Consider the following 23,079-nt stretch of genomic DNA (forward strand, 5'->3'; position numbering starts at 1 on the left):
CGTCCAGTCACTCCAACCCCTTCCTGCTGAATCATCAGGTCTCTCTTTCACAGTCTGCCATCATTTTGTGCCATTGAGTTATTTGGCTGTTTGGGGAGGTTCCCCCCCGCCTTTGGGATTTTTTCCCTTAAGACCTTTGTACTGATGCAAATCTTGGGGTTGCCCTGAGTCTGCTGGTGAGTGGTGCAGTTCTGCCTAAGTTCACATGAGCACAGGAAAAGGTGAATTGGTATTAGAAGGGATGATGATGGTGATAGATTTTGCTTATTGTCAACTGCCTTGGAAGCAGGATAAAAATATTTCAAATAATATAGCACATGTATTGCATGTAGGAAGGTTCTCCAGCTGGTTCTCCAGTTGATGGATATCATTGGGCAGAAAGTAGATCTCCAGATGTTTTGGACTTCCAAATCCCAGCATTTCTGACCATTGACCATGCTAGCAGGAGCTTCTGGGAGTTGAAGTCCAAAACATCTGGAACTCTGACTTCTGCCCACCCCTGCTATAGACATCCTGAAGAGCACCCCCTGCCATACACACCTGCCCAGCTACCAAGACCTTCAGGGGCTTTGCTTTAGAGTGCCCCACCTTCCAAGTGAGATGGGTGGTAACTAGGGATGGGGTGTGCTAGTCTTGGGGTCCTGCCTCTGGACCTCCCTCCCACCACCTGTTCAGTGGCTTCCCTGCTTGATGACTTTGAGGAAACGACCGACAGTGCTGTTAATTTCCTTAGCTTTTGTCATGGGATCCAGTGCTTGCTGCTGCTATAGAAGTGTTTTGCCTGTTTAAATTTTGCTGTGTTTTGCATTGATTATTTTACATGTTTCTGCTGTTAGTCACTTTGAGAAATCCTGAGATAAAGATGTGGGATGATAATATAAATATTTTAAAATAAATAATAGACCGGGGGGGTGTAGATGTGCAAATAAACTTGTTCAAGAATCCTGTGTACAAGTTAAGTTAAATGTCAGCTGCCTGAAGGTGTTGCAGTAAAGTCACTGGTGGGCAGGAGAATTCCCTGCTCCTCATCCCGCTCTGTCTGTGCTTGAGGTGACCTTCGATGTCTATAGCCGCACACCTTTTCTCTGCTGGCACTGCTTTGCTTTGTGGTTTATTCTACCGCTGAAAGCCTTAGTTCCCTGGGCTATCTCCCTTGTCAACTCACAAATGCAACTTTTGTCCTCATCCAAAATCTCTGAAATGCTTCTTCCAAGTAGACCACCCATATTAACGTATTCACCCTTAATTACACTTAATGCCCTCTGGATTCTGCCTGCAGGTCCCTGCTGCTCTTCTGCCGGTAAGAATCTATTTTTAACAGCAGTCTTTCTCCTGCTCGAAGAATCGCTAAACCAATTAAACACATTAGGAGATAACCACGCATATGGATCTGGTTCAGGATGTCTTGTTTCTGCATTGCATGGCATGTTTTAGTATCCAGGCTTCTTCCCTGTTAGTCAAGTTGCTAACTGGATCTGCTAGGGGGCAGCTGCTCTCTCATTCCTAGCCACCACCTTCCATGGGTTCTTCTTCCTTTTCCAGGTGTTCTTTACTAGTCAGTTGTACATACCCAAGTCCCATTTTGTGCCTTGTCTTCTCTAATGCCGTTTTGTTTAAAGGATAATTGCAGCTGTTCTTGTCAGAGAGCAGCTAGCCTCTGTAACAAGCTTTGTGCTGTAAACCCTTTTCACCAATCACTTGTGCTTTCTCCGTGACGCTTTCTTCTCCTGAACTTGTGGGAGGCTGCATAGCGGAGTGGTGGGATCTTTGCCCTGTGTGCTGAAGATACCAGGTTTGCTCCCTGACACGTCCAGCTGAAAGGATTTGGGGTTTGCGAGAGCTGCTGCTGGTTGCTAGATTTGCTATTGCTAGATGGAGTAATAGTCTAGCTTGATATAAGGCCAATTTATATGAAGCCTTTTTTAATTGCAAAAAAAAGACGTGTAATTGGAGGGATGGGAATCTTGTGGGCCCCTTGAGTTCCGTGATGCTTGCCTTGCTCAGCAGCTATGGGAGAGGCACCGCCAAACATCCAAATCATTCGTGCTATGCGAAAAAGGCCTGGGCTCCGTGACAGAGCACATGTTTTGCATGCAGAAGGTTCCATGTTCAGTCCTGGCCCCTCCAGTTAAGAGAATTGACTTAGAGGTGATGTGAAATCTCTTTCCCTGCCTGGAGTCCTATAATACTGGGCTAGTATCACCAATAGTCTGATCAGGTATAGGTATCAGGCGGCTTCTTCTGATCATGCTTCATGAGTGCTGGACATGGCTGTGCGTTTTCAGGCTGTTGCTTGGCACCAGGAGAGGCCTTGGTCCCTAGCACGAGGGTGTGCTTGGTAGAGTTTGGAAATGCTGTTCCTTTTTTCCTTAACCTCCCTGCAAACAGAAATTGGATGAATCTCCGAGATGCAGAAACGGGCAAAATTCTCTGGCAAGGAACAGAAGATCTCTCCGTTCCTGGAGTTGAGCATGAAGGTACTATTGCGCTTTGATGTGTGACGAATTCTAAGGAGTGGGAGGTGGGATCCTCAAAAACTAACCAGATTGAGAGCTGCTTCATGTGAGGCTGTTCCGTATGTAGCATCATCAGTGTGCATGAAGCTTTGTAAAAGTAATCTAAGCATTAAACAAAAGAACATCAGAAGAGCCCTGTTGGATCAGACCAAGGGTCCATCTAGTCTAGCATTCTGTTCACACAGTGGCCACCCAGCTCTGCCCCCAAGGAGCTTGCCATCTTTGACTGCCAAAGAGACAACACGGGGAGGAAAAGGAAAGATCAAGGGTAATGGCGGGTGCGTGTAAGGAAATGCAGCTCTGTGCACTTAGGCTGTACTAAGTTACTCAATGAATGTATATGCCACGCTTCACTAAGGTATTTCCAGGGTGATGCTTGTAAAAAAGGTATGAAACGATAAATGCTCAGTAAGGCAGCAGTCAGTAAAAGAATAAAAACAGCAGCATAAAGTATTTCATCAAGTTAAAAGGCCCAGGCAGATTGAAAAGTCTCTGCCCGATGCTGAGAAGATGTGACAGTGCTGGCGATCCTCCTTGGGGCTCAGGTAGCAGGGGGTGCACATGAGCTGGGTGCAGGTGCTCCTTTAGCTGCCTGGCTCCCAGGGCTGCATAGGCTTGGTTTAAGTTTGTGGAAGAAATAAGGGGTTGAGCCAAAGGCATCGTAGAAGAGGTGGGTTGTGGGGGCAGGGGGGATTTGAAGGAAGAGAAGGACCTGGCATCGTATAGGCATCATGGGCGGGAGAGCCAGGCATAAGAGCAGAAAGCATGGAGCCGGAGATTTTGGCTAGCTGAGGGTGCTGGAGTTGGAGGAAAGAGGGTCTCGGATGACTTCCCAGTGTATCCAGCATTTCATGTCTACCCTGTAACATGCCATCTCGGAAGATTCTCTTAGGAGTATATGATGCTATTAGATGAGACTGGTCTTGGACTGGTCATCGCTTGGTTGGAGACTGCCTAGGTGTCCCACGTGATCTGCTGTGCTGAGCTTCCTGAAGAAACAGCAGGATGTAAAATATACTAAGCAAACATGACACAGATCTCTGTGTGTGTTTTCTGGCATGTCTCTGCCCACCTCAAAAGGCTTGCACATGACAGAAGTGTGAAAAGCTGTTGCAGTATGATTCTCATGCACACACACACACTGCATTTCTCATGGAGGGGATGTGCACAGGGAGGAGAGGGCAAACCCTCCCTTTGGGATGTCTTCCCCATCCTAGTTGCACTCCCTCCTAGCCCACCATACAAATTCAGCTAGGCCACAGCTTGGCAACAACCAGCCAGTCCCATTGAATTGAGTCCTGTATGCCGTGTAATGAGTGGAAAGTTCTCATAAGAAGAGCCGGGCAAGAACCAAAGGCCTATGTATTCCAGCATTCTGTTCACACCATGACCAACCAGAGTTTGACTAAGGAGGAAACTCCCATCATCCCCCTTCTCGACGTGTATACTCAAATAGTGGGCTATTGGACCCAGGTCCTTGATTTCATATTTCTGCCTCAGTCTGAGCATAATTTCCGTGCCTTCGTTTTCCCACTCATAGCACAGGACCAAATCGTCCACATATACGAAAGGGGGCAGGGGGGCCACATATGTATGCCCCCCTGCCCCCTTTCTGTCTGGTATAGAGGCAGGAGTCTGCTTTCCCCTTGGTGAAGCCCACATTTACTAGGACTCCATTAATTTTCTCATTCCAGGCCCTGGCGGCCTGCTTAAGTCCGTAAATGCTTTTGTGCAGTTTGGACACTTTCCTTGCCCCTTCTGGATCTACAAACCCTGGCGGGTTGCATCATCTACAGGTCTTTCTCTGTGTCACTGTACAGCAGTGCTGTTTTAATGTCTAGATGCCTAACTTGCATCTCTGTGTTGGCTGCTATGCTCAGCATTGCTCTAATTGTGGTGTGCTTTACCACCAGGGCAAATATTTCATTGTAGTCCTCCCCATACTTTTGAGAGTATCCCTTCGCTGCTAACCTCGTTTTGTAGTGTTCTGCTTCACCATCTGCATTGCGCTTCACTTTGAAGGTCCACTTGCAGTCGATTGCCTTGCAACTGGGGGGGGGGGGAGTTCAGTCAGGGTCCAGGTCCCATTTTGGTGTAATGAGTCCATCTCTTCCTGTGCTGCTTTCTTCCTCCTGTCTGCCTCATCCTTGGGCAAGGAGGCAATGTCCTCCCAACTTGCTGGCTCTTGGATCTGCTGTGCTCTGCCTGCAAAGTGATAGTCCCCATATCTGGCTGGTGGCATACTTTTAGTAGCCCTCTCCGACCTCCTGGGTTCCTGCTGCCCTGCTTCATTCAGCTTGGGTTCCCCGGTGTCACTGGCCTCACTGTCAGGATTAGGTATGTCGGCTGCCCTCTCATCTTCCTCGGGTGCTGTGGGCTCCCCTTCTCTACTCTCAAGTGTGCTCAGGTTCACCTCCATCAGCTCCATAGTCCCGGGCTTTGCAGCCTCATTGAGCTGCACACTTTGGCTGACTGTGATGCTGCAGTCTTGGGAATAAGAATTCTGTAGCCTTTATGGTGGAGACTGCATCCTGCCAGGACCCCTTTGATGGCTCTGTCAGCCAGCTTGGTCCTTTTCTGTTCTGGGATGTGAGCATAGGTCTGACACCCATCCACTCTCAGATGGCCCACCTTTGGCTTGGCTCCATGGCACAGTTTGAAAGGTGTTTTGTTAGCGGCCCTGGTTGGCAGCCTGTTCTGTATGTAGGCTGCTGCAGATACCACCTCTCCCCAGAATTTAAATGGTAGATTTGCATTGCTTCTTGCCATGTCCAGGAGTGATCTGTTGCACCTCTCAGCCACACCATTCTGTTCCAGCAAGTAGTTGACCATCTTTTGGTTCATGATGCCTTGGGCCTGGAGGTACACTTCCATCTCTCTTCTGATGTACTGTCCTCCATTGTCAGTACAGATGGCACCCAGTGTCTTGCGGAATTTGTTCTTGGTTGCTGCAACAAACTCCTTCAGCTTGCTCAATACTTGATCCTTACTCTTGATGATGTACATTGTTGTGAATCTGGAATAATCATCAGTGAAGGTGAGGAAGTACTTAACCCCCTCCAGGGGTTATCGCCCCCATCGGTCCACAGAAGTCGGAGTGGATGGACTCCAGTGGTTCTGCTGTTTCTTGCCTTGAGCAGTGGGGCTCACGTGGACTTGGTCTTGATGCAGCACACACAGCTCATCCTTGAATTGCACACTGGGATCTGTAAGTCTGCTGTGAGTTCCTGGGTCACCAGCTCCTTCACTGCCTCCATGCTTCAGTGCCCCATGCGTCTGTGCCAGAGGTGGATGTAACTGTCGTGGGGTGTGTTATCTGCCCTCTTGGCCTCTTCTCTGCTGCCAGAGAGGTCTCATACATAGACTTACCCTGGCATTGTCCCACAACCTTCCTTCTCTGGAGATCTGGCATTCATCCCCTTCGAAAAGTAGGACAGATCCATCTGCAGTAAGCTTTCTTACTGAGAGCAAGATCCCTTCCAGGTCTGGCACAAACAAGACGTCTGTTAGCTTTGTTTTCCCACCATGTGGCGGTGCTATACAGTCTGTGGTGCCTTCTCCTGTTCCTGAAACTTTTATCTGTTTCCCATTAGCCAGGCAAACGTAACCCTGCTTTTGGTGATCCAGTTCCTCGAAGAACTCCCTCCGGCTAGTCACGTGGCTGCTAGCTCTGAGTCCAGCACCCAAACTAGGTGGTGCCCCTGAGCTCTGGTTACTCCAGGTAAACAGACCGGCAGGAATGGCCCCTTGTGGCTCGTAGTTTACTCTGCCTTGCCCTCTGTTGCTCTTTGGCTCCCCCTTGTGGCCGTTTTTGGGACAGTCTCTCTTGAAATGTGTCTTGGCTCCACTTTTGTAGCACTCTCTTGTCTTTGCCTTAAGGGCTTGTTCTGATTCCCTCGTGGTCTTTGTCTCTGGCTTAGCCTTTGTGCTCTCACATGAGGTGTCAGCCATGTTTTCCATCCTGCAATTCCACTCGCAAATCAGCCTGGCCTTTACATAGTCCAATTTTAGAATCATAGAATCATAGAATAGTAGGGTTGGAAGGGGCCTACAAGACCATCAAGTCCAACCCCCTGCTCAATGCAGGATCCAAGTCAGAGCATCCCTGACAGGTAGCTGTCCAGCCTCGTCTCGAAGGCCCCCAGTGTGGGAGAGCCCACCACCTCCCTAGGTAATGGGTCCCTTGTCGTATTGCTCTAACAGTCAGGATGTTTTTCCTGATGTTCAGCCGGAATCTGGCTTCCTGTAACTTGAGCCCATTATTCTGTGTCCTGCACTCTGGGATGATCGAGAAGAGATGCTGGCCTTCCTCGCTGGGACAACCTTTAAAATACTTGAAGAGCGCTATCTTGTCTCCCCTCAGTCTTCTCTTCTCAATGCTAAACATGCCCAGTTCTTTCAGTCTCTCTTCATAGGGCTTTGTTTCCAGTCCCCTGATCATCTTTGTTGCCCTTCTCTGAACCCTCTGCAGTTTGTCTGCATCCATCTTAAAGTGTAGTGCCCAGAACTGGATATAGTACGCCAGATGAGGCCTAACCACTGCCGAGTAGAGGGGAACTAGTACTTCCCAGGATTTGGAAGCTATGCTTCTATTAATGCAGCCCAAAAGAGCATTGGCCTTTTTTGCAGCCACATCACATTGCTGGCTCATATCCTTCTCGCTTGTAGTCTTATTGAGCCAAGTATCCCCCATCTTGTAACTGTGCATTTGGTTTCTTTTTCCTAGGTGCAGAATTTGGCATTTATCCCTAGTAAATGTCATTCTATTTTCTTCCCAGAGCTCCAGTCTATCAAGATCACTTTGACTATTGTTTCTGTCTTCCAAGGTATTAGCTATCCCGCCCAATTTTGTGTCATTTGCAAATTTTATCAGCATTCCCTGCACCTCCTCCTCCAAGTCATTAATAAAAATGTTGAAGAGCACTGGGCCCAGGACTGAGCCCTGCGGTACTCTGCTTGTTACCTCTCCCCAGTTTGAGAAGATCCCATTGATAAGCACTCTTTGAGTCCGATCCTGTAGCCAACTGTGGATCCATCTGATCGTTGTTTCATCTAGCCCACTTTGAGCTAGTTTGCTCATCAGAATATCATGGGGCACTTTGTCGAAAGCCTTGCTGAAGTCGAGGTATATGATGTCCACCGCATTCCCATGGTCCACAAGGGAGGTGACCTGATCCAAAAATGAGTTCAGATTTGTCTGGCAGGATATGTTCTTGAGAAATCCATGTTGTCTTCGAATAATCACTGCGTTGTTTTCAAGGTGCTTAGAGATGGATTGCTTTATCATCTGCTCCAGAATTTTCCCAGGGATTGATGTCACACTGACTGGTCTGTAGTTCCCAGTTTCCTCCTTTTTACCCTTTTTGAAGATAGAGCCCTCCTATCTTCAAAAAGATCGGAGGGCCCTATTTGCCCTCCATTAGCCCTCCTCCAATCATCTGGCACTTCACCCGTCTTTTTAGCTCTGCTTCAGGGCGCGTTTCCAAAGTTTTTATGAGGGTTTCATAGGAGTCATCTATGCTGCACAAGATGATGACCATAGAATCCTCCTCTGGGGCCTCTGAGCCAGTTGACTGCAGCTCCTCAGCAACTTCCAAGACTGCATTTATATGGTCTGGCAAGCTGGCTCCTTTCTCAAGCCTCATGTTAAACAACTTCCTCTTCAAGAAGAGCTTTGCATTTATGCTGGTAGGCTGGTGCACCATCTGCAGAACCTCCCACATTTGCTTAGCTGCTTTTTCATTTCTGATGTGGAGCAACTGGTCGTTTTGGACAGATAGAGCAATTGTTGCCCTTGCTTTTCTGTCCCCTTTGTCCCAGTCCTAGGGGTTTTCTGTGGGGCGAGCCAGTTCCAGAACCTCCCACAAGTCCTCTTTCACTAGCACCATTTCCATCTTAAACTTCTATATCTGGTAGTTCCCGGTGCCTAGTTTTTCCATGGCTGCATGTACACTTCCTTCAGCCATCGCTCCACCCTCCAAGATTTTTCTCCCTTTTCTATCCAGTGGGCAGTACTCACAGGTTTCCGGGTGATTCCTTGCAAAAGCCCATTTCTTCTTTGTTGGCTGCTGGGCCCATAATCTGAAGTCCGAATCAGCCCCTCCGTCAGCCACTGATGTAGACAAAACACACTCGAGTGGTGGGTTAAGGGTAGACTTTACTTGAGATATAACAAGCTTACATCTCAAGGTAAGTTGGCTGTGGTCAGCCTCATGGTCAGCATCTCTTGCAGGAGGAAGTAGGAAGAGGAAGAGGAGAGTAGGGGGAGGAGACAAGGAAAAGGCAAAAACCATCTCCCAGAGACCCCTCCCACCTGACTCAGGTACAAGTTCAGATTAAGTGACTCATGGCCCGAGTCCCTCCAACAGAATGGGCACCCTCTTCCTGGAGCAGATTTCCCCTCTTGTTTTAACCTTGATTAACACTAACCAGGGTTTGAAGTTGGTTAAGAAATCTTCTTGAGAACCTAGTTAGTATTGACTGTGGCCTAAGCAAGGGGTGATAGAATTTGCTGCAGGGGTTAAACAGCCAGAGCTGTTACATCTATATCAATCTGTTTAGGGCATGGAGCAGGAAAGCATGGACTGATGGCCCCCTGCTCCCAGCTGCCGGTTGGAATCACTGCAGTGAAGAAGCAGTGATGCTCGTTGGGGTTGCCAGGAGGGGGAGGAGGCTAACCCTCCCCGCTGCCCTCAGTCAGCAGCCCCTGAAGCAGCCTCCTCCCCAACCCCAGTGACTGTGTGTCTGTGCGTGCATGCGTGCACAGGCGTATGGTGCTGTGGCCCCAAGACCCCTGCTGACACCCAGTGCAGCCCTCAGGGTCAAAAACATTGTGCATCCCCAACAAGGGGGAAAAAAACACCAATTCTGGCCTTAGAAAGATGAATTTTGTTTATTAAACTGTTAAGTTATCACCTGGCCCCTTCAGTCTAAATCTGTACTGAAGTTTTGTCAATATGTTTGTTTGCATTTAATTGCTTGACTAATTGCTAGTTTAAAGGGTGGGAGATTTATCAAGGAAAATTCTTTAATGAGCAGAGAGCCCTGATAGAGTCTGCTAAAGGCAATCCTCACTCACCCTTAACTGCTAAAGGCCCAACAGATGAGGATGTTTTCCTGCACGAGCCCCATTAAAACAACTGTGAGCAGCATGAGAATGCCCATTCATTTCAATGGGGCATGTGTGGGACACCAGCCGTGGAGATGGTGCCCTGAATAAGCATCCATCTAAAAACGCTTTCTTGGGGAGGAGTGACAAAGCTGTCGTAGCACATTGGAAGGCACAATGGCTCGCCAGATGTGGTTTTCTAGCATTCCATCTAGTTCTGGTCCCAAGCAAAACCAGTGTCCCATTTGTTTGCTGCCCTTCCACTGAGGAGACATGGATGGTGTACGTGGGGCTAGCCTATTTGATCCTTGCAACAACCCGGTGAAGAAGGTTAAGCTGAGGGGACTGTCAGGAGCCCAGATTCATTCAGTGGACTCCAGGGCCGAGTGGGGATTTGGGTCCCACTATTCCTGATGCAAGCCCAACGTTCTGTGCACTACCAGGGTGGGCTGGTGGTAATTGGCAGTCTACCGGTGGACCACTGGCCAATTTCTGGCAGACCACCTAGTGCAAGGATGCAGAATCTCTGGACTGTGGGCCTAATCCTGCCCTTGGAGGGCCTAATTGGGCCCATGGAGCCTCTTTGGTTTCCTCTTGGGGATGGGGCTTGGCCTCTAGTCCCTGTGCCCTGGAGGGACATGCCCACGCACCCCGCCCCCAGTGTAGGAGCTGCTCATCCCAGTTCCAATGGAGTCCTTTTCTCCCCAGAGGAACTTCGTGCCCCTCAGGATCAAGAAAGGCAAAATGGGTAGGTGGGTGCCCCCCCCCCCATGATGTCAGTAGGTGCGGCTGCACCCACTAATGCCATCTGGCCTACAGAGAGCCTGGTAGGGGGCAGTTCAGCCCCCCACCTGGAAAGTGTGTTGTGTCCCTGACCTGACTGCGGGGTTTCTTGCAAAGAATGCTGGGACCAGGTGTTCCCAGATATTCCTGCCCGATTGCTAAGATCGTCTTTGGGTGCCACTGCCCACAGTGGTGGGTCGTGTGGCTACCAGGGAAAGAGCCTTCTCTGTAGTGGCCCTCCATCTGTGGAATGCCCTTCCCTGGGAGATCCAACAGGCATCTTCACTGTATACATTTAGACGCCAGGTTAAGAACCTCCTCTTTAAACAGACATTTAACTTTTAATCTGTTACTTCATTAATTTTTTTCTGCTGGTTCCCCAATGTTTTTAATATTTTTAATGTTTTTATTGTTCAACATTGTATTATTTTGATACTTGTGTTATATTTTTTTTAAAAAAGTTATTTCTTGTTATGTCTTTGCTGTTGTGGTGGTTTGGTTTTATGATTGTGAGCTGCCCCGAGGGCATTTGCAAGTTGGGCAGGATACAAATCTAATAAAGAAAGAAATAGGTGGACCTTGATCTGATCCCTCTCTGCTGTCTTTACATAAGAACGCAGACCAAGGAACAAGTAATGCAGGGCACCAATTCATGCCTTCTCTGTAGAGAGATGTATGCACTCTTGCCTTGTAAATTTAGTGCACGCTGGTGGGCCACAGGAAATCTAGCCATTTGAAAAGGGAGGAAGAAGGAAGAAAGCCCAGCCCAGCCGCACTCTCTGTCCCCATCTCTTATGCAGCATGCATTAGCCTTTTGTGCCCTAATAAGAATATTTGTGGGTGCGCCTGGAAACGTGAAGCCAGATGGAGGCAATACTCCAACAAGCCATTAATCTGGCTTTTTCCTTTTTTCAAGACCACTTTAGCTTCTAGATCCCTTGGCCTTTATTTTTTATATATAGTGCTTTTTGCAGTAAATCAGTGTGCTACCCTGCTTAGTAACTTTGATGGGTTTGATGCATTCTGAATTGTGCCTCAGTTAAAATGCTAAAAAATGTCATTAAAACTGTGGAATGGGTTCAGCAGTAAAGATAACCCAAAAATATATTTTGCCTATACTGGTGAGAGAAGGGTTGCATATCAAAGAATTCTACCACTGTTAGGGTGCAATCCTATGTATGTTTAGGTGTCCTCCTCTGAACCCTCTCCAGAAGGATGCAGACAAGCTGGAGAGGGTTCAGAGGAGGGCAACGAAGATGATCAGAGGACTGGAAACAAAGCCCTACGAAGAGAGACTGAAAGAACTGGGCATGTTTAATCTTGAAAAGAGAAGACTGCGGGGAGATATGACAGTGCTCTTCAAGTACTTGAAAGGTTGTCACAGAGCGGAAGGCCAGGATCTCTTCTCGATCATCCCAGAGTGCAGGACACGGAATAATGGGCTCAAGTTCCAGGAAACCAGATTCCAGCTGAACATTAGGAAAAACTCCCTGACTGTTAGAGCAATATCACAATGGAACCAATGACCTTGGGAGGTAGTGGGCTCTCCCGCACTGGAGGCATTCAAGACGAGGCTGGACAGGAATGCTCTGACTTGGATTCCTGCATTGAGCAGGGGGTTGATGGTCTTATAGGCTCCTTCCAACCCTACTATTCTATGATTCTATGATTCTAGACAGAAAAAAGTCCTACAACTCCCAGTGATCACAGTGCTATCAGATTTAATATATATGGAAGGCCCAGGAAGTCCAACACAGTCACATTTGACTACAAGGGAGGAAACTTCTCTAAAATGAGGGAACTGGTGAAAAGGAAGTTAAAAGGGGGGCGGTAAAGAGGATTAAATCCCTTCAAAATGCTTTGAGGTTACTCAAAACCACAATAATAGAAGCCCAGCTAAAATGTATACCACAGGCTAGGAAAGGTAGCATAAAGTCCAAGAAGTTGCCGGCATGGTTAACGAGCAGTGTTAAGGGAGCTAGTAGAGAGAAGAGAGCTTCCTTCAGAAAATGGAGGTTTTGCCCAAGTGAGGAAAACAAAAGGGAGCACAAGTTTACACAAAGGCCACACAAGCAGACAATAAGAGAAGCAAAAAAGCATTTTGAAGAGCATATCACTAACAATATCAAGGCCAACAATAAAGAATTCTTTAAATATATCAGAAGCAGAAAACCAGCTAGGGAGGCAATTGGACCACTGGATGACAATGGAGTTAAAGGAGTACTGAAGGAGGACAAGGAGATTGCAGAGAAGCTGAATGAATTATTTTCATCTCTCTTCCCTGCAGAAGATATAGGACAGATACTTGTGCCTGAACTGATGATGTTTTCAGGAAGGGAGTCTTGAGGAACTGAGGCATATAGTGGTGACAAAAGATGAAGTTCTCAACCTTATTCATAAATTGAAAGCAAATAAATCACCAGGACCATATGGTATCCATCCTAGAGTTCTCAAAGAACTTAAATATGAAAATGCTGATCTTCTAACCAAAATATGCAACATGTCACTAAGATCCTCCTGTATACCAGGGGACTGGAAGATGGCCAATGTAACACCAATTTTCAAAAAGGAATCCAGGCGGAACCTGGGAAATTACAGGTGGTTACCTTAACGTCTGTTCTGGTTAAATTGGTTGAAGGCAGTATTAAAGTTAAAATGAGTAAGCTTATAGAAAGACAAGCCCTGCTGAAAAAGAATCAACATGGCTTCTGCAAAGGTAAGTCCTGTCTCACTGACCTTTTAGAGTTCTTTGAGAGTGTCAGTAAACATGTAGACAGGGGTGATCTGGTAGACAAAAGGCTTTTAACAAAGTCCCTCACCAAAGACTCCCAATGGAGGGAAGTAAATAGCGAGGTCCCACAGGGATCTGTATTAGGACCAATGCTTTTCAACCTGCTCACAAATGATCTGGAATTAGGAGTGAGCATTGAAGTGGCCAAGCTTGCAGATGACACCAAATTATTTAGGGTGGTTAAAACAAAAAGAGATTGTGAAGAGCTCCACAAGTATCTCTCCAAATGGCAGATGTGGTTCAGCGTAAACAAGTGTAAAATGGTGCACGTTCGGGCAAAAAAATCCCAACTTCAAGTATTGCCTGATGGGATTTGAGCTAGCAGTGACATAGATCTTGGGGTTGTGGTGGACAGCTCAATCAGGATGTCAAACCGGTGTGTGGCCGCTGTAAAAAAGGCAAACTCCATGTTAGGCATAATTAGAAATGGAATTGAGAATGAAACTGCCAATATCATACTGCCCCTATACAAATCTATGGTGCAGCCACACTTGGAATACTGGTCACCAGACCTAAATATATATATATATTATAGAGCTGGAAAAAATGCAGAAAAGGACTACTAAAATGATCAAGGGGCTGGAGCATCTCCCCTATGAGAGAAGGTTACCACAGCTGGGATTGTTTTGGAAAAAAGGAGGGTAAGGGGAAACATGATAGAGGTCTACAAATTATGCATGGTGTGGAGAATGTGGATAGAGAGCCATTTTTCTCCTTCTCTCACAATACTAGAACCGGGGTCATCCTACGAAGCTGATTGGTGGGAGATTCAGGACAGATAAAAAGAACTCCTTCAACCAGCACATAGTTAAACTATGGAATTCACTACCACAGGATGTAGCGATGGCCATGAATTTGGATGGCTTTAAAAGAGGGTTAGACAAATTCCTGGAGGAACTAGTCTTGATGGCTATGTGCTACCTCCAGTACCAGAGGCCGTGAGCCTATGTACACCAGTACATGGGTGGGAGGGTGCTGTTGCGCTTATACTCTGCTTGTGAGTTCCCAGTTGACAGCTGGTTGGCCACTGTGTGAACAGAACGCTGGACTAGATGGACCCTTGGTCTAATCCATCATGGCTCTTCTTGCGTTCCCACATTTTTAGCATTCCCCAGGCAGCCATGCTGGCTGGGGAATCCTGGGAGTTATAGTACTTTTTTCTGTCTAAGCATGCATAGGATTGCCCCCTTAATTTCTGAAATCATGAGATCTCTGCCCCTTTTTGAACTCTAGTCTGAAAACCAGATTCTCTCCCCTCCCCCCGGGCCAGCCCTACCATTAAGCAAAGTACGGCAGCTGCTTCAGGTAGGAGGTGCTAGGGGACAGAGTTGTGTGTCCCATGAAGCTGCCTTGCACCCCTTTGGCTAGCCTGCTACCTCAGGTGTTGTGGGGGGTGCTGTGCTGAAGTAAGATTCAGCTGCCATTTCAGTCCGCTTCTATATGTGGAACGGAGGGCTGGACGCTATCTTGTCCTAGGGCCAGCCCTGTTTCCCCTTCCGAAATTTCTCTTGTCAAAAGCCTGATCGGCATGATGCCTACCAGAACCCCATCATTAAAGCCTTGAGTCAACGTGGAGTGGATCTGGCCGACGCTGACCCAGGGCATTCTGGGCAATGAAGCTTAAGCATCTTGTGTGGTGATCTGCAAGGCTTGGGCTGACACGATATCTTGCTGTCTGTTCTTCAGTGGCTGATGGATTCCCTGTAGGAAACATCACTGCATGCGTCAATCACAGGCGTGTCTCTTTCGCAAAACGGAAAGCCTTGATTGGCTGCAGCTCCCCAGACCCTGTTCAGGGAAGCTTGTCCACCATTTCGCATTGAAGAGCCCCCATGATAAGCTTCAGCCTTGCCCATGCCAAATAACTTCCAGCAGGGCCTGCCCTGATGGTTGCATGTGTGCAATGTAAGGCCTGCTGGCGAAATCTCCTCCAACCTGGCTCCGAGCTATGCCAGTCCTGTACTGTATAGCCCCAAGGGAAGCCTTTCAGCTGCTCACATTCGCAGTAGCCCACTTGCCCGACATACTTGTATTTAGTCACGTGTGGCTCATCAGTGGCTCGGAAAAAGAGCCAATTTTCTTCCAGCTTCCGTATGGTTCCTTTCCTGATCCCCAGGAGGAGTTTCGTGCCTGCCAATGTGTTACAGCCTGCATCTGTGTCTGCTTCACAAAAGCGGGAAGTGCCTTTTGGCTGGTGCAAGACTTCCGTGCCTTTGGCTGTTATCACTCTGGCTGATGGTTTACCTTTTTTTCTCTGCCAGCTCGAGTTCCCAAGAAAATCTTGAAATGCAAGGCTGTATCTCGGGAGCTCAACTTCTCCTCATCGGAGCAGATGGAGAAATTCCGTCTGGAACAGAAAGTGTATTTCAAAGGACAGTGTCTAGAAGGTACCATTCAGCTCTGTAGGTAGCTGTAGGTAATGTCAGGCATATGGAGTGGGGGAGAGACAATGCAATGGGTTAAACTGGTTCTCTGTAACAGAGGAAGTTGTTCTTGGTGCATCTTAATAGGCCAAAGTATCGGCCTGCCTTTCCCTATGTCGGGTGGGCAACTTGTGGCCCTTCAGATGTTTTGGCCTTCAACTCCCATCAGCCCTAGCCAGCATAGCCAATGGTAAGGGATCATGGGAGTTGTAGGCCAAAGCATCTGGAGGGCCACAAATTGCCCATCTGTGCCCTACATAAACATGCAGGAGTAAGCATCACACAGACCACTCCTGTCTCCACATGGAGACTGAGACTTATGAATGACCAGACTGACAGGATATGGCCACCTTGCAAATACAGTTATTGCTTGATTGATAGATGGGGCGTTTTAGAGAGTTGCTTAAAGGCATGCTGCCCCAAATAGCCTGCACATCTCAGTGTCGACCGTGGAGGAGAAGCCAAAGGAAAGAAGCAAGTGGAAGCCCAAAAAGCAGCTCGCCCCTCAGTAGCCAGCCAAAATTTGCCCCCCCCCCGCCGCCTTGCCTCTCCCTCCTCCCTGACTCCCACAGTGGAGGACAGAGGGCTTTTCTGTCATGTTGCAAAGCCTGGGGTAGGCACTTGCCAGCTCAGAAGGAATGGTTGCCACTGGCCACCTGGGAAACTCATTTGTGGGCCCTGCCCATAAGGAATTCTTGCTGGCCTACTTGTCCACTGTGTTAGTCATGAGTGGCACAAAGATGGCTTGAAAGATCTCGGGGGGGACCCCAATACCCCTGTAATTTACAAACCCTTCCCACCTGGTTGCTTGGGAACCAGTTCCTAAAAACTGCGATGGTCAGAGGGCCTGTAGCTCAGTGCTGGAGCCCCTGTTTGGCCTGCAGTTGGCCCAGGCTCTAAGCCTCGCTTCTCCACTTAAATGGATGTGTGGGGCCAGGTTTTGGGGAGTCCTGGGGAGCATTCCATTCAGCAGGAAGCTCAGCTTCACATAGGAAGTGTGCTTGCAACCAGGAGAGTGGCTTTGACACAATGTAGTTATCATCATTGTCTGTGGGGTTGTCATTCTGTGATGATATGATGCAAGGTTCTCTCATTGTTGCTCTCTGAGGCAGGAAGCTTATCAGAATAGTCACAGTGGTGTAGTGGTACATTTTGAAGTACGGGTGCTCATCAGGACAGCCTCCATAGTCCTGCCCCCAAGGAGAGGCCAAAAATGCAGGAGCTGTGTTGATCCAGATCAACAGACCAGTTCTAGAAGTTTATCTCTCCACCGGGAGCAGATCTTTTATAAAATGGATGGGTCTTAATTGCCCATTCAAAACCAAGCCTCCACTCCAAATACTTTGCATTACAGCAGGGGACAATATAACTGTTGCTGGGAAAATTATTTCCCCCCACCAATTGTGAGGACTGCAGCTAAGTTCAGAGGGAACAGGGAATTCTGAGGAGGGGCAGATGATGGTTGGTGTCCCCACTAATAAAAGTGCTCCACTACATCACTGAATAAGCCTTAGATGAGAAAATATTCCACAGTGAAGAAGGCTTAACGGAATGCCTGTCTGTGAAGAGCTCTGCTGGGTGCTAATGCCAAAATTGAATGGCTTGTCAGCATTAGCACTTCTTTTAGGAAGATTCAGGCAGAGCAAACATGTGAACAGATGACCCTGAGAGTCTGGACCTATGTGAAGCTATTAACTGGCTGTGTGGATCAGCTTTTGGAAATCAGTCCTCATAACTTGCACTAATTTCTTGTGGGTTTGCTATCACTGAAACACATTTGTAAGATCTTTGGAGTTTTCTGTTTGTCATGGGAGCTGGTTAGCACACACTCTGGCCTCTGTGATGAGAAGTCTTCAATGTAGAGAGCGGCTTGCTGACCAGTCCACTGCTTAGATGGGTTCTAACAGAGTGTGTGTGTCGGGAGGGGGAGTTTGGGTGGTCTTAATACCTGTCCCCCTTCCTCTCTTTGCAGAATGGTTCTTCGAGTTTGGCTTTGTCATCCCCAACTCCACAAACACTTGGCAGTCCTTGATAGAGGCTGCGCCAGAGTCACAGATGATGCCCGCTAATGTTCTAACGTGAGTTGCCACATGCAAACCCTCTCAGAACGATAGACCCGGAGCTGCCTAGAAAATGGAATGGTGGGAGGGGTCCAGTTCTGATGTTGACCCATAACAACAGCAAATCATGAGTTAATTAATCCACGATTTGCTGGGGTTGTGTGCTGCCAGCATTTTGAACATGCAGCCTCCAATTGGCCAGATCAGAGGTTATTCCATGACATGCAAATTGAGACACAATGGGTTAATTGTGCATTAAACAACCCACAGTTAACCTACAATTGCTTCTTAAGTTAACTGTGCATCGTTTAACCTATGATTAACCCATAGTGTCTGGGTTTGCATGTCATGAAATAACCTCCGATGGGGCCCATCGGAGGTTGCATATTCAGAATGGAAGCTGCCCTTGCTGGGTACACGACCTGACAAATTGTGGGTTAGTTAACCCACGATTTGCCGCTGTTACCTGCGAACACGGCTGTTGTCAGCTTCAAAGCTGTGTCTGTTCTGGGGTCAGAATTCTGCTCCAAACCGAGTTCCGCACCCTGAGTCGATGTGCAGTTGGAATGTGCCTGCCTCATTTGCAGGATTCTGCTTCTGCTAATTATAGGGAGGGGGAAAGGTCTGTTCAGGGCCTGGGAGCACCCCATCTGCCCATTGGAAATCTTGCTCAGATATGTTACCTACGCACATGCGTGCGTGGTGTCTCAGAGAATTGTTCTTGCACTTCCAAGCATTTTTTTCAGCCTTAAGGCCTAGAATAGCCTTCCGCAACGTGGTGCCCTCCAGAGATGTTGGACTTCAACTGCCCGCATCCGCTGGGAGTTGTAGTCCAACATCTCTGGAGGGCACCAGATTGGGGAAGAATGGCTTAGTAGCCCTCTTCTTGAACAATAGTACATAGCACTGATCTGGTGCCGTTCACATACGTTACCTCAGCAGTCCTTCCCAAAGCCCTGTGAAGTAGATGGGTGTTCCGTTGCAGAGGGTGAGACAAGAGTGGCATGCCTGAGGCCACCTTATGAGCTCATCACGCCTCAGGTGGGACTCGAACCAGAAATGTCCTCGCTCTCTCTGCTGACCATTCTGGTACACCCCCCGATGAACGCTCGGGTGCCGAGTTTCAGTGCTCAGTACTAGGCGCAGCCTTGCAGAACGTACATAGTCCTGCATTTATTCAGGATAGCTGATGAGGTATGGAGGAGCTCTGTCAGTTTTGACCTGGTTTTTCGAGCTAAACACCCTCCATGCATGGCAGCAGTGATTTAAGCAGCGGTATCTCCTGGGGAACGTGGATTAAATGCAAAGGTTAAATCAATGGGGGCTGGTGACTCCGATGTCAGTGGGGTGGTGAATCTGCTCCTGGTTTCAATCAGAACCAGTCAGCACTCTAAAGGAGCTATGCTTTGCACCTTGGGTAGCTCCTTTAGAGTTCTGACTGGTTCCGACTGAAACCGACATCGGAGCCACCAGCCTCTGCTGAGTTAAATATCCCAAAGGATAACCTAGTCCTTAACAGCCAAGGAAATGTCCGCTGCTCTCTTGAGGCCAAACTAGATATAACAGAGGCAGCTGTGTTTGTTGTTCACGTGGCTGCCTTGTTCATGTCTGCTGTGAATGGGGCACCCACACACTCCGTCCGTCCGTCCGTGTGTGTGTGTGTGTAGAGAATGGTTGGGTTGGAAAAATGAGATCCCCCCTCCCATCTTCTAGAGAACCTCTGCCAGCCAGAGTAGATAAACTGGCCTGATCCAAGGCAGCTTTCGATGTTCCGGCTGGGCGCTGAGCACCTTCTTCAGAAGGGGCTTCAGTGGGTTCCACCTACCTGTGTTAATACTGCTGAGGGTGCCTTCCTCTGAGTGACCCTCAGTAGCAGTGGCTTTAGCAGGCCGCCTGGCCAGTGCACCTCTGCCAGCGAATATGCCATTTACCAGTAACCCTTTTATTGTTTGCTTTCGTCTGAACACCTCCCTGTTTTCCCCCCTTCTGCAGCGGAAACGTTATCATAGAAACCAAGTTTTATGACGACGACCTCCTTGTAAGCACTTCCAAAGTAAGACTGTTCTACGTTTGAGAGAAGGCCGGGGCGGGGCTCGGGCCTGGCTTAGTTCCCCCCCTACACCTGGTTCCTGGTGCCGAATCCCCATCCCACCCGAAAAGTGTCAAGGGGAAGGCGCTCTCTCTCTCTTCCTTTAGGCGGTGACTAGCTCCATGCAAGTTGCAACCTTTGCTGCCCGTCCTTCTGTTTTCCTCCTCCTGGCTGGATGAGGCCGAGCTGCAAGACGTGTCACCATCTGCTCAGACATTGGGTGGGGGAGGGATAAGGACTCTGTTGGAGACCCAAACCGGCAAGCAAATGGGCATGAAGGATCAAGACTGTAAATTATGTTTAGGTTTTTTAAAAAATCCTTTGTATGTCTCTGTATCTTAGTACCTAGACTCCCCTTCTCAGCAGACGGCATGTCACCTCGGTTCTTCATCGTTGTTTGTTTCATTTGTTTGTTTTTAAGTTAACTCTCTGGCTCCTCTCCCTGTCTCTCTTTCTCCTTTTTAAAAATTCCATCTCTTATTTCTACATAAGTGGTCCGAATATCAACCACCTCATCCCTTCGCTCCTTAAACTTGTAAAATAGGCTGTGATATTATTACATAATGTAATTAAAATAAATTTCTGAATTAAAAAGCAAACATTCCTACCTTTCCAAGGCCAGGTGAGATTTCATTACCTGGGGCTGTGTCCTCTCATTGGACCATTTCTGGGCTGATCACTGCCAAGTAAGGGCCAGAGAAGTGATTCACAGACTGGAGACTTGTGAGATATGCAGGGCACACTGGGAGGGAGGGTGGGTGGGTTTTCTCCTCTTGGAGAGGGGTTGGTGAAGCCCCTTCAGAGGTTGTCATCTTCCAGAGGCTGGCAACCAGCTGGCTTCAGTCCCTGGAAGGACTTTCTAGCTGTAAGGGTGCTTCAGCGTTAGAATGGGTCACCCGAAAACCTTCACTGCCAGAGGTCTGCAAAAACAGGTTGGATGGACACATGGCTGGATTACTTTTAGTTCACCCTTCTCCAACCTGAGGCCCTCCTCATGTGTGGGACTACAGCTCCCATAATCCCCCAGCCAGCTAGGGGAGCTGTAGTCCAACACATCGAGAGGGTCCCAGGTTGGAGAAGGGTGCTTTAGTGAGACGCTTCACAAGGCAGGAGTCTGAAGTAGAAGAGTTCTCACTGCAGCACAGATATACGCCCCCCCCCCCCCCACTGCAGTGGCTGGCTGGCCTCTTGATGTACTGACCCGAGCAGAGGTTCAGAACAGGAGAGGCAGGCAGGAGTGACTCTTCATATGACCTTGCCCTCCTGCTCCTCTCAGCGTACCAGCCATCTGTGCTGCCTGTGGCATTTGTGCTGCAGGTGGGTCAGCTGTCCCCGAAGGCCAGCCCCAGCCCCATTCGGCAGGGCGTCTGTCACGGGGGGCAAAGGCGGGCCGTCATTTGGACAGAGATGCTTGAGAAGGATTCGTGCTGCTAGCTGGCTCAGACCCATGAGGTTCTCCCAGCTCTGCGTAGCTCAGCAGCGGGCAACTTGCGGCCCGCCCAGATGTTGCTGGACTTGCAACTCCCATCTGTTTCAACATATGGAGGGCCACAAGTCGTCCCGCCCCCCCCCGAAATAGATCCACACAATGCAAATTGCTTCTGTGTGTGTATGGGGGGGACGATAATGGGAGAAACACGGGTTAATTTGTCAGAATACTGTGACGTTTTCCTTGAACCCAATGTAGGCCTTGGGAGCGTGGTCTGTGCATGCCCTTTGTGAAGCATATTTGGGATTTTAAAAACCGCACTGGGCTGGCACTTCCCACCTGCCCTGAGCCTGGGCTTGAACCTAGGAGGGAGACCGGTGTGGGTTCATCTTCACTACATCTCGAGCCTTGTGCTCTGAGCAGCCCCTCCCTCCCAGTCGCTACTGCCCGTGTCATCTCTCCTCGCCAGTCCGTGCCTCTCTGCTGAAAGACAAAGTGTGTGCCAGTAGGAGTGTTGCACTGCCAGGCACTTGCCCCCCTGGAGCTAGGCTGGCAGCAAAAGGCACTGCAGTATTGCTGGGCTGGATGGGAGAGGTCTTTCTTTTAGCTGCCTCCGGGCCATTCAGAGGGTCCAGATGAAGTTGGGGAGTTTGCTGTGGGTGGAGGCACAAGGCTGAAGACACCCTGAGCAGAATTCCTGGGCATCTTCAAACATGTCAGGTCCTCATTCTCTTAAAAACTGTGTGTTTGGGGGCGAGGGAGAGAGATACCATAGAATAGTAGGGTTGGAGGGGGCCTACAAGACCATCGAGTCCAACCCCCTGCTCAATGCAGGAATCCAAGTCAGAGCATCCCTGACAGGTGGCTGTCCAGCCTCATCTTGAACGCCTCCAGTGTGGGAGAGCCCACCACCTCCCTAGGTAATTGGCTAGGGATGCAGACTTGCTGCTTAGATCTGCCTTCCACAACCCGGTGCCTTCCAGATGTGTTGGACTATAAAGTCCTATCATCCCCAGCTTCCAATGATGAATGAAAGTTAAGGCATTCTTACAACTGAGGCTGGGCAACTGCCCCAGAGACCCTATGACACTATGGCCCTTGAACCCAGGCCTCCCAGCTTGAAGGGCACTTCTACCACGCTGGGTAGATGCCCAGGTAAGGTGTATCATTAAAATAAGGTGTTTTGATGTAGAATTTTACTGTTTTAAAACTTTGTATTGCTGTAAATAGCCCAGGGTGGCCAGGTGACCAACCAGATGGGCGATTAAGAAATTTAATAAATAAATAAAGAGAGGCCATGGCCCTTTCTGAAGGACAGGCGGCCACCATCAAGGTAGGAAATGCAAATGCATGGAGGTGGTTTGGTACAGGGTGACATCCCTTTTCTTTGAAATCTCACTTTCCTCGACAAAAAGCTGGGAGTTCTTTTAAAATTTGTTTCCTGGTCAAAAAGCTGACCGTTCTGGAAAGCCATCTGTCGGGGATGTATTGAGCTGGATTCCTGCACTGAGCAGGGGACTCGACGGCAGAAATGGCCCCTTCCAACTCTGCTTCTATGAGCTCTTTCTCCCACCACCACCGAGCCCTGTTCCATGGGCGCCTTCTAAAGTGATGCGGCCGGGTGTTCTTTTGAGTCACACACAAGGTGGAGGGATTGCTTCCCCTCCTCCAGCTGAAAACTTTAAAGCAGGTCTCCTCAGTGTGGTGCCCTCCAAATGTTCTAAAGCACAACTCCTATCACATCACTGACCATGCTGGTGGGGGGCTGATGGGAGGTGTAGTCCAAAACATCTTGAGGGGCCCCTGTTGGAGAAGGCGGCTTCTGAGTAACACTCGTAATTACCCAGCCATGCAGGAGATTAACCACTGTGTCTCTGTAT

At 48.6% G+C, this 23,079-nt stretch overlaps 1 protein-coding gene across 1 annotated transcript in view; it reads left to right on the top strand.

Moving 5' to 3' along the window:
• Window positions 1–20,482, top strand: part of PDE6D (phosphodiesterase 6D) — a 49,759-nt gene extending 29,277 nt beyond the window's left edge. The window contains exons 2-5 of the mRNA XM_084847723.1: window positions 2,389–2,477; window positions 15,460–15,585; window positions 17,594–17,699; window positions 19,674–20,482. Coding sequence (XP_084703849.1) covers window positions 2,389–2,477; window positions 15,460–15,585; window positions 17,594–17,699; window positions 19,674–19,755 — 403 coding nt within the window. The 3' untranslated portion in view covers window positions 19,756–20,482. The remainder of the gene's footprint in view (window positions 1–2,388; window positions 2,478–15,459; window positions 15,586–17,593; window positions 17,700–19,673) is intronic.
• The last annotated feature ends 2,597 nt before the right edge of the window (window positions 20,483–23,079 follow it).

This window comes from Heloderma suspectum, chromosome 3 (genome assembly GCF_057233095.1).
Source record: "Heloderma suspectum isolate Gila_16-S chromosome 3, 16-S_ref, whole genome shotgun sequence".
NCBI lineage: Eukaryota > Metazoa > Chordata > Lepidosauria > Squamata > Helodermatidae > Heloderma > Heloderma suspectum.